The sequence below is a fragment of the Sander vitreus genome, chromosome 3 (genome assembly GCF_031162955.1).
Source record: "Sander vitreus isolate 19-12246 chromosome 3, sanVit1, whole genome shotgun sequence".
Classification (NCBI taxonomy): Eukaryota; Metazoa; Chordata; class Actinopteri; order Perciformes; family Percidae; genus Sander; species Sander vitreus.
Genome location: NC_135857.1, coordinates 16,692,218 through 16,702,462, shown reverse-complemented (window position 1 = coordinate 16,702,462; position 10,245 = coordinate 16,692,218). Strand labels below are relative to the sequence as shown.

The following is a 10,245-nucleotide window of genomic DNA, read 5'->3' as shown; positions in this document are numbered from 1 at the left end:
TTTAACTTGGCCAAAACACGGCGACGAAGAAGGAATGTGATTGGGAAGAGAGCCACAGTGGATGTCCCGGGCCAGAGGGGTGTCAACATCACAATGTGCGCAGCAATATCCACTGATGGACTGCTGTTACAAAAAACACTAATTGGGCCATACAACACTGAGCGTCTCCTTGCATTCCTGCATGATCTCTATGAAAGGGTTGTGCTAGTTGAGGAAAGGGATGCAGAGAGAAGAAATCAGCCAACATGTATAATTGTATGGGACAATGTGGCATTTCACCACTCCCGTGCAGTGGTTTGCAGCCCATCCCAGAATGGTGTCACTTTTCCTCCCACCTTACTCTCCATTCCTCAACCCCATAGAGGAATTTTTTTCCTCATGGAGGTGGAAGGTTTACGACCACCATCCACATAATCAAATGTCCCTCCTGGAAGCAATGAATGCTAAACATATCAGCACAAGATTGCCAGGGATGGATCAGGCATGCCAGAAGATTCTTTCCTAGGTGTATTGCCCTAGATGTTATAAGATGTGGATGAGAACCTGTGGCCAAATGCAGAAGACCGAGTAGATTAGCATTCTTATTGTATCTGTATCAGTGGCTGGTGTGTAGAAATTATTGTATTTTGGAATTACTCAGGGCAAATAAAAGACATACAATATATTGAAGCATACTGCATCATGTCTGATTCATTCCAGTAGCATATATTGCAGTGAATTCTAAACAGTAGAGAGGTGTCCTTGTTTTACATAAGAAAACATTGTATAATGATACCTGTTGTTAGTGTATTTTAGGTCATTGTTTTGTGGGTGACAAAGTGTGTTTGTTGGCTGTCAACCTTTGCTAGTGTTATGGGAGAAGGAGTTGATTTGAGACATGTATGAAGTGATTTGGTAGTTTTAGTGCATTTTGAATGTGAAATGAACTGCTGTGCTGAGCTGAAAGTTGGTTAATAGAACTGTGTTAAAAGTTTTGAAAAAGTGACCTAAGTATTGAGAAATGTATCCTAGCGACTGTAAAAAACTGTAACTATTATCAGTATGCAATGGTTCTTATTGTGTGTATAGGTAGAGCAACCAGCCAAACACAATAAATCAAACTTGTTTGCATTTTTAAAAATGTATGCTTTTTGCTGATGTAAGTATGAACAATGCCAGAGGATGATGTTCTCACAAAAAACTGTTGCACATGATAATTAACTAGTAGCACTGACTACATTTTGGTCATGTTTATGTGTGCATTATTTTCATATCTCAAACTGCATATTTTAAGACTTCCTAATGTTGCTACACCAGGCAATATAAAAATTCCACTGCTCAGCTTTAGAGCAAGCTTCATGTGGACTTGTGAGCCCCTTTTTAGCCCTTTTGTACTGCAACATAAAACTTTCCAAAAGCAAAGATTGGAAATAAATCACAACTGGTCACATGGAGGTTAGCAGCAGACTCTTGTATTTTTGTTTATTTTATGTTGCCACTTCTTTATTGATCACTGGTAGCACCATATCTACCCACAAATATGAGAAGCAATGACTCTAAGTGACATCTCCACCCTGAGGCCTTTCATTTCTTCTTTCTTTTCTCAGTGGGGCATCAGTCAGGGGCTTCTCTTGTGACTGTTTTTTTTTCCCTTAATTCTTTCCATCATTTCTCTTTATTTTCATTTGGCAACAGAACAAACTAAAAGTGCGGTAAACATCGATTGTGAAGCACCAGCAAAGTGTCAGCCTTCACCAAAGTGCGACAGAGCTGGCTAAAGCTTGGAATGACTGGGTGAAGGGGGGAGGAGGAAGAGGAGCTGGAGGAGGTAAAGAGTGAGAGGTTGGGAGAGGAGGCAGCGGGTCTCATTGCTGGATTCGACGCAGCGACTGCACCTGGAAGGACTGAGCATGGGAGCCCCACTCTCTGTAATGTTTGTACTCGCCGCCATGACGATCACACTCCATGATGTACTGGTAACCACGGTAACCTGGAAACTGGTAGCACACCCAGCTGGATGAAGAGCAAAGGAAAGCAGTGATTAATGATTTAAAATAACTACACTTCAAAACTATGTGAGAAGAAGGCAGAAGTTGAATACTGTAGGCTTCTTTTAACTATCATAACTATCATTGTGAGCATGCCGCGTACTCCATTCAAAGTAAGTAAAATATCAAAGACAATATAGAGAGACAATATCAGGTTAGGGTAGTCATAAATGGATGCATTTTGACAAAACATGCAACTACCTACGTATGTTGGAGTTGATTGCAATCAGATTAGTCAAGTAGATAAGACTGAAATGGGAGCGACTGTCAATCATATTTTTCCTTAAAGGTTACACTGTAATAGGTACGTACAAAAACTACTAAAAGGCTAGAGTCTAATAAATCTAATAAATAAAATATAATATATTATGAGCATGTACAACATTCAATAAACCCTGAAAAAAATGCTAGGCACTATACTGCTATATTATACATACTATATACAGTATACACCATACAGAAATATGGGACCCCCCTTGAATTGTAAAATAATATATTTGACACTTGTTGAGACACTAACAATTACAAATAAAGTGACATAATCAAGTTGCAATAAGTAATGAAAGACATAATTTCCCCCTAAGGAATGGGAGCAGGTGGTAGTTAAGTTGTCTGTCTGTGTCTGCAGTTTGTTAGTGTAACAGCAAAACAAAGTGTACAAAGTCTCTTGATCCAATGCAACATATTCATGAATATGTAAACAATGACACTATCCTTTGATTGATGCTCTACTGATATTACTGCTATTCTGATCCCTTATATTGTGAGTTTTAAATGTAGCATGCTGGTTGATGCTAGCATTCACACGTCGGAAGCCTGTAAAGAGCGTTCCATCTGAGTGCAGAGGTTGAGACTTACGAGCCGCTCTGAATTTGCATAGATCCAATCTCGTTGTTGCCCCAGCCCATGGCCTGCAGAGAGGGGTAGTCATCGTTTATCTCCCACTGGCGTCCCATGAAGTTCTCCATCTCAAACAACACCATCTTGGACTCCTTGTGGATCTTTGTGCACATGATGCAAGAAAAAAAAAGTTATTTACCATATACATCTAATTTGTGTGGGAAGTGCAAATTCTTATAGTGCATACGATCGCACTGCACTATAGTCTATGTTTAGCTGCAACCAGCAGCTGACATAAGTCACTCTGTAGGCTTGTCACACAAGAAACCAAGAGTGAAAATGTAGTGCTTTTTAACTGGCGACACGTGAGAAGTCAGATATAGGGGAAACAGGCGCCTTTGGAGTGGGTAAGAAACTCACAGCAGAGCAGATGGGGCGGAAGGACATCATCCTCTCAATGTGGTAGGCGTTGCTGCCGCTCCATGACTCCCAGTGAGGATACTCTCCTCTCTCCAACACAAACTGCTGTCCACAGAAACTGGAGTGTTCATATCCTGCCCAGCTGTCTCCAGCAAGCAGACAGACACATGTACACAACATGCAGGACCATTAGGACACTTGTAAAACAGACTGATTATCAGATATTAGATCTGCTTTGCATTTCAATTGTTGCTGAATATAAATGTATTGACAGGTAGATCTGTTTAATGTAGATAGTTTCCTCATGTGTGAAATATTCTGCAGAGCTTTTTGTTTGACTTACGCTCCACACTCCACCTTCAGGGAGCGGATGTTGTCAACGCCACACTCCATGATGTTCTGGCAGGCTGAGGTAAACTCCAGACGCTTCCCCTGGAAGTTCTCCTGGTCATAAACTGTGATCTGGAGAGGACACAAATGCATACATGTAGTATGCACATGCCACACGCACACACTGATGTGTGTACAGACACACACAAACATCATTGACATCATCAGGCCAGGCATGAAATCAAAAAGAATGTAATCAGCTTTTGTTAATCATCCATGGCAAAGACATCACACTCACCTTCCATGGTCCCAGTGGGGTGGGGTTATTCAGAGCCATGCTACTGTGTGTCTGAATGCTGATTTACCTTTAGTGTAGAGAGCATGTCAATATTAAAGGCTTATTAAGGAAAACATCACACAGTTCAAACACAACCTGTCACCTCTAACACGCGGACTATAACGTGTGTTTTTAAACTAATGTTTATTATCAATTGCCTCAGCGGTATATTAGTATTCTTTGTGTTAGCATGTTTCATACAGTAGATAGAATCTTGACCTATAAAAAAGAACGTCTCAACAATTGCATGTCATCTGTTTGGGTACGAAACCCTTCTTGAAGCTGACTGCATGCTCACACTTGATGATGCAGCTGTTGATGTTGGCACAATGCTGTTTGTTCTCCCAATGCATGGTCAGTATGTGTATGCATGTGCATGTCTGACCTCAGTCTATACATTTATGTGGCTCAGCAGAAACAACAAAGACAAAAGACACATAAATGTAAAGTGACAATGGTCTATAGGATGAATGGATTGAGATGGAGGGCTTACCTGACCGGCCCCAAAGAATAGCAGTGCAGTGCTCACAGGGGGCTCCACAAAAACGATGTCCACACCCCAGAGTATATGGACCTATTTATACATGCTGGTGCTGAAAAGCAGATGGGCCTGTGGGTCGGGGAAGGAGTCAGCACATTGCTGTTCCAGTCATTGTTCAACACTGAGCTGCTGGGCTTTAGCTTGCTGCAGTGGGACTGGATGGAGGGCACTGTGCCCAGTGCAGATAAGTGCAAGTTCCAAATGGTCCATGACCAGCGGGCCAGACCAAGTCCTGGCACAGCCTGGTCCAGGAAACAGATTGTCACTCATGTGGATAATCTTGCCAGTGACTCTGGTGTAAAAGGAAAAACACATTTAGTGTTCAAGTGTAAAGCAAATAACAGAAATTTCAGACTACAAACAGATCATTTAAACTTTGTTGGTACTTGTATTCCAATTCTGGATCCAGAAAATGAAATGAAAGATGTTTTCTAATTATACAAGCTGCTTTGTATTTTAGTAATGTACTTACTGAGTTCTTTCCACACTGTGCTGAGCTCCGTCTCTGATCTGCACGCCATGTCCACGTCAACTGACCGCACATCTCTGGTCCTTTCACCTTTTCACTCACTCCTATATACACACATGCTCAGTCATGCACACACACAGTCATGGACAGAGACAGGCAAGCAAAGGCCTGTTCATGCAGTCAGAAATACATTCAGAGCCTACAAAAGAAGTCACACACTTACACATATATTTAGACAGTGACAATTGACCTTGCAGTCAGTACATTTACTTACTTTATCATTTCTTTTAATGTTTTATTTTTCTTTATGGCGGTAAAAGGTTTAGCCTAAACATATTGCAAAAGTACATTTACGTTGTAGTTTATACAAAATTGAAATTCTTCCAAACACTTCACACAAGCTTCCCAACAGGTCAGTTCAGCTAGCTAACCAAACTCTAAACTCCTGGTAGTTTTGACAAAAACTCCAATAATACATGTTTATTGTTTATATACATGTTACAGAGCTACATACATTATACTCTTAATACTCTGGGTTTATGAGGGATGAAATAATTGTCAGAGTAACTAAATTTGTTTGAGATTTGTTTGGAAGCAAACAGTGATATTGATATTTTTATTTATTTAAGATTTGTTAGTGGCATTTTAGGCCTTTATTAGATAGGACAGCTTTAGACATGAAAGAGGAGAGAGAGGGGGAACCACATGCAGCAAAGGGGCGCAGGTTGGAATTGAACCTGCGACCGCTGCTTCGAGGACTAAGCCTCTGTTCATGGCCGCACGGTGAGCTACCCAGGCGCCCAGCAAACTGTGATTTAACATTCATTTATAAAAAAGTTAAAACTTTCAGTATCTATGTTTTACTACCCTGTTGTGACTTATATGATATAGATTTGAATTCATATTTAAGTGTAATATGAAGCTGACTTTTCTAAGCTCAACAAATAGCATCTGCGTGTATGAGAAATTAAGGGGAAACATCTATAGATGTTTTTTTTGTTTTTTTTAAGTTTTTAAGCAAACTTACTGTATATTTCAGTCACACCCAAAAAGATGATGAGAGATAAGATGTTGATGCCAGGTTACTTTGTAACTGCTGTAAGCTTGCAATACCAATATAAAGATTAATGTTGCTGTTACTGTAAATGTAGCAACACCAATATAGGCCTACATAAGCCTCAGAAACACATCTCAATCCTGGTCTTACTGTAAAAAGAGTTAGAGTTAAATGCCCCAGGCCTTCAGGTAATGCAAATGTATACAAGGAGGAAGGGGTGCATGTTGGTGTTCACACAGGTAATAATAATAATAATAATAATAAATTGAATTTATATAGCGCTTTTCACGAACTCAAAGTCGCTTTACAGGGTATAGAAAAATAGACAAACAAACAAACAAAACAAAACAAGATTCAGGCACAGATGAAAAGGGGAGGGGCGTGGGGATAGGGATAGGCAGTGGGGAAGAGATGGGTCTTGAGGCGAGACTGGAAGATGGTGAGGGACTCAGAGGTGCAGATCTCTTGGGGGAGGGAGTTCCAGAGCCTGGGACCAGCCCTGGAGAATGCTCTGTCCCCAAAACTGCGGAGGTTGGACTGAAGGTAATAAAACCATCAATCCTGTGAAAGGCCTTTAGTAAATGGTTCTGTGTTATAAACTCAAACTGAGCAGTAAGAATAGCAGAATATTTTGAATCAGAGTGAAACTGATCTAGTTGTCTCTCTGTTCTTCTTCCCGTGTCTACTTTACAAATGTCTAAAATAGCTTTGATGTCAAATGTGTTCATATTGTCTTTGTGTTTTGTAAAAAAGAAATAGATGACATTTCCCATGGGCTCTTCCTCTATATATATCTATATAATAATTCCTTTGATAAATTCATAGTGTGAATATTTGCCCACAGGCCTTTTACCACTGTCTAACAGCTGCATCAAAATCATTAAAATAACATCAGATGGAAATACCAATGTTCTAATAAGAGCTGTCTGCTTGCAATTAGTTTTTGAAGCATTACGATCATTGTGCCACTGGTGTGAGAGATCCATCTGCAAATACTCATACACCCAGCAATTACAGTTTTTTCCGATAGCTATGACAATTTTTTCAATACTTTTAACAACTTTCCTAAACTCTGAACACAGTTAGCACAACATCCGTCTGTGTAAGCTATACATTTAACACATTTCTTGTTGCTTTGACACAAAATGCATACAGTTAACACAAATTTAAAATGCTTGAACTTCTTTTACACACAAGCTCAACCCAGACCAAAACAATGGATCTTTACTGACCAATTTGCAAATGCTTTCACACTGTACATCAGAACAGATAACATCATGTTCTAAACCTAAGGTATAGGCTAAAGTCAAAGTGAACAGCTGTTCATATTGTAAATTGAAACACAAATATATCGCCTGGATTTTGTTCCATTGCTACTGAGAAACAGCTGATTGAAGCTATGCCAATAGATCGATCACAGCTGATTCCCATCTAGGAAACACACTCAGGTGTTGAGGTTCTTTCAATCGCATGACCATATGTTACTGTAGTACATACAGTAAAAGAGGACCTATTTGGGCTGATTTTGTGTGGAAAAGGAACAATAAAGATGAACACAAAGAAAATAAGAAAAATTGCTGCACGAGTGAGAGGAAGACGAGTACCAGGACAATTCTGTCTCTGTCTTCTTTTTTTCATACAGTAAACCGTACATTCTATAAAACTACTCTGAGATGGGTCATTAATTTTTTGTATTGAATTTCTGCAGCAAAAGAAACAAAATGCATGCATTTACTAAACCCAACAAAACAATAATGTAGAGAGGCTTCAAGAGAAACTGCAGTGTAAAACACAAACTATGATCAATACAATATACTATTGTCTATTGTATAAGGGCAGACCTGACACAAAATAATGCAGTTTTTGTAATTCCATGTGATGTTAGTGTTTTGTATGACATTGTGCTATGATTGACTAAATGTTCCTGTTGGAAGAGAACATGTGATCGTGTTTTGGAAGAATTATTTGATTTTGAGACATGTTTGCATTGTTTTGGTAGACATAGTGTATTGTGTTAGTGAATTATTGTATTTTGAAAATTAGTGTTAGAGTTTAGTTTACAATGTGTGATTTTGACCATGAAATTAACTGTTTTGTCAAGTGTGTGTTGTAGGTGTGTTGGTGCGTTAAGAGTTTAGGAAAGTTGTTGAAAGTATTGAAAAAAATTGTCATAGCGATCGGAAAAAAACTGTAAAATGATTTACTGTAATGGAAAGCAGTCAAAGTAAATGTGAATCTTTCGTTTTGCTTACAGAAGACATTTACTGTATCTGTGGCTTTTTGGTAAAATGATTTGTATCTGTTTTCACAAGTCATAAAAAGTTAATACTCTGTAGGTGTGCATGCACAAATGCATGTGTGCATATGACATGAGTGTGTCAGTGGAGTTGTATGAGACATGTATGTATGGATACAGCCTGTCCAGCACTATAATACGCAAAAGAGAACCCAACACTCGCCTGTCCAAACAATAGAGAGATGGATGCCGCTCCTGCAGTCAGCACATTACACACACAGGGATCAAAGGCTTGGGCCAGCTGCACCAAGGATCAAGAGAAAAAGAGAGAATAAGGAGGTAAAAGACAAAACAGATCACAGAGAAACTTGAAAAAATGACAGAAAGGAAGAATAAAGACAATAGTAAGAATTTACTACGAAAGTGAGGGCCAGAACGTGAGAGCGGTGTCTGCAAAAGTGTGTGTGTGTGTGTGTGTGTGTGTGTGTGTGTGTGTGTGTGTGTGTGTGTGTGTGTGTGTGTGTGTGTGTTTGTAAAACTAAACTTTCTGCTGATGGCAGTGACTGTCCCCGGTGTCCCACAATGGTGCTGGACAACAAAACAGGCAGCCGAGTCAGCACAACTTGCGCGCAGATAAGCAGCGTGACCTTTGACCCCTGCACTGTGCTCCAAAGAGCTCACAGCCAATGAGAAGTCAGAATCTGGCCTCTATAGACTCGGCCTGGATGTAAATGTATATATATATCCCCACCACGCCACAACGCCTGTGTCCATCACTTTATCAATAGGTCGCTCCGTTCCAACCTGCGATTGTAACTGTAAGTTTCCACTCTAAGGTCTTCTAACTTTGTAAGAACTGCTAAAATTATTAGATATTAAGGGGAATGTTGTGGTTTTCCTGTCTGCTCACACTTTGGACCAAGTAAGGCTTGGCTCTTTTCTTAAACCTTAACGTTCGACTGAGTAGCTGGAATATTAAAATGCTGACATAAAATGCAGCAGGGTATGATTTTATGTTTTAGTGCTGCTCTTGTGTTCAGTTGCTCATCCTGAGGTAAGACGGATGAGAACGATGAGGGGCTGTGCCAAATCATTTTTCCTTAAAATTGGATCTTGGCAGGTTTGGATAGATTAGTTCTTTGTGGTTGGTTAATGAGTTGCTCTCATGGAGAGGGATCAGTGGGAAATTTACAGAGGAAACACCAATTTGAGGGAAGAATCAAATGGATGTTGCTAAGAGGTTTTTGGGATAGACTTAAGCAAGCAAAACATTGAAGGGACTTCAATTATACTCCACTTTTACTGGAAACAGAAAAAGAAAGAACAGCGTTGTTTTACAAATGCTTGCATTTACATTATTGCAGAAATCCACTTATTTTTTCTCCATCTTGCTTTTCAAATTTAAATCAAGCGAAAAGCCTAGAGGTTTATGTTTTAGTAGCTAATAGAAGAAAAGATGTCCAAAACAAAGAAAGTGTTTAATTTTTCACATGATGTTTTAACTTTGAAGAGCAATTTAACAACCTTTTACATTTACAGTGGTTTAACTTGATGCATTAACCTTGATAGACTAGGGTACTCCAGGGTCTGTCAGTGCACCGTGACATCATTGTTGGGTGTGATTAAAGGTGCTCACCCATCCGTACCCATCAGTGATTCTGATTAGTTTAAGGGGAGAAACAGACTTGAAACTTTCAACCACAGAGGGGGGTGAAACGTTGCTTTTCAGCATTGAAAGCCTTTATAAGGATACACATTAATTGAGGGCATCCATTAATTGCAGTATTTGCAGTGTACCCATCACAACTGAAGGATCCTTCCAGTTCTTATCAACAAGAGGAATCCTCATGCTCACACACTACTCTTGGTTTACATGTTGTATTCCAGCAGTAAAGAAACAGTAATTACCCTCTTCATAGCCCCACATTGATTTGTGAAAATGAGTGACTTACTCTGTGCTTCTTCTTCTTCTCTCTCGAGATCTGATC

The 10,245-nt window shown here is 39.6% G+C and overlaps 1 protein-coding gene across 1 annotated transcript; it reads right to left on the bottom strand.

The window, feature by feature from the left end:
• Positions 1-1,844: 1,844 nt before the first annotated feature.
• Positions 1,845-3,954, bottom strand: cryba1a (crystallin, beta A1a). The gene is made up of 5 exons (XM_078243913.1): positions 3,916-3,954; positions 3,631-3,749; positions 3,288-3,429; positions 2,886-3,028; positions 1,845-1,992 (listed from the first exon to the last, which is right to left on the bottom strand). The coding sequence occupies exons 1-5, from the start codon at positions 3,952-3,954 to the stop codon at positions 1,845-1,847; spliced, it is 591 nt and encodes a 196-aa protein (XP_078100039.1).
• Between the last annotated feature and the right edge of the window lie 6,291 nt (positions 3,955-10,245).

Excerpts from the sequence above, each read along its gene's own strand:
- cryba1a (XM_078243913.1), bottom strand. The coding sequence starts at position 3,954 with ATGGCTCTGAATAACCCCACCCCACTGGGACCATGGAAG. Across the intron at positions 3,750-3,915 it reads CCCCACTGGGACCATGGAAG|ATCACAGTTTATGACCAGGA; the intron begins GTGAGTGTGATG and ends TGTCCTCTCCAG. Across the intron at positions 3,029-3,287 it reads TCCGCCCCATCTGCTCTGCT|ATCCACAAGGAGTCCAAGAT; the intron begins GTGAGTTTCTTA and ends ATGTGCACAAAG.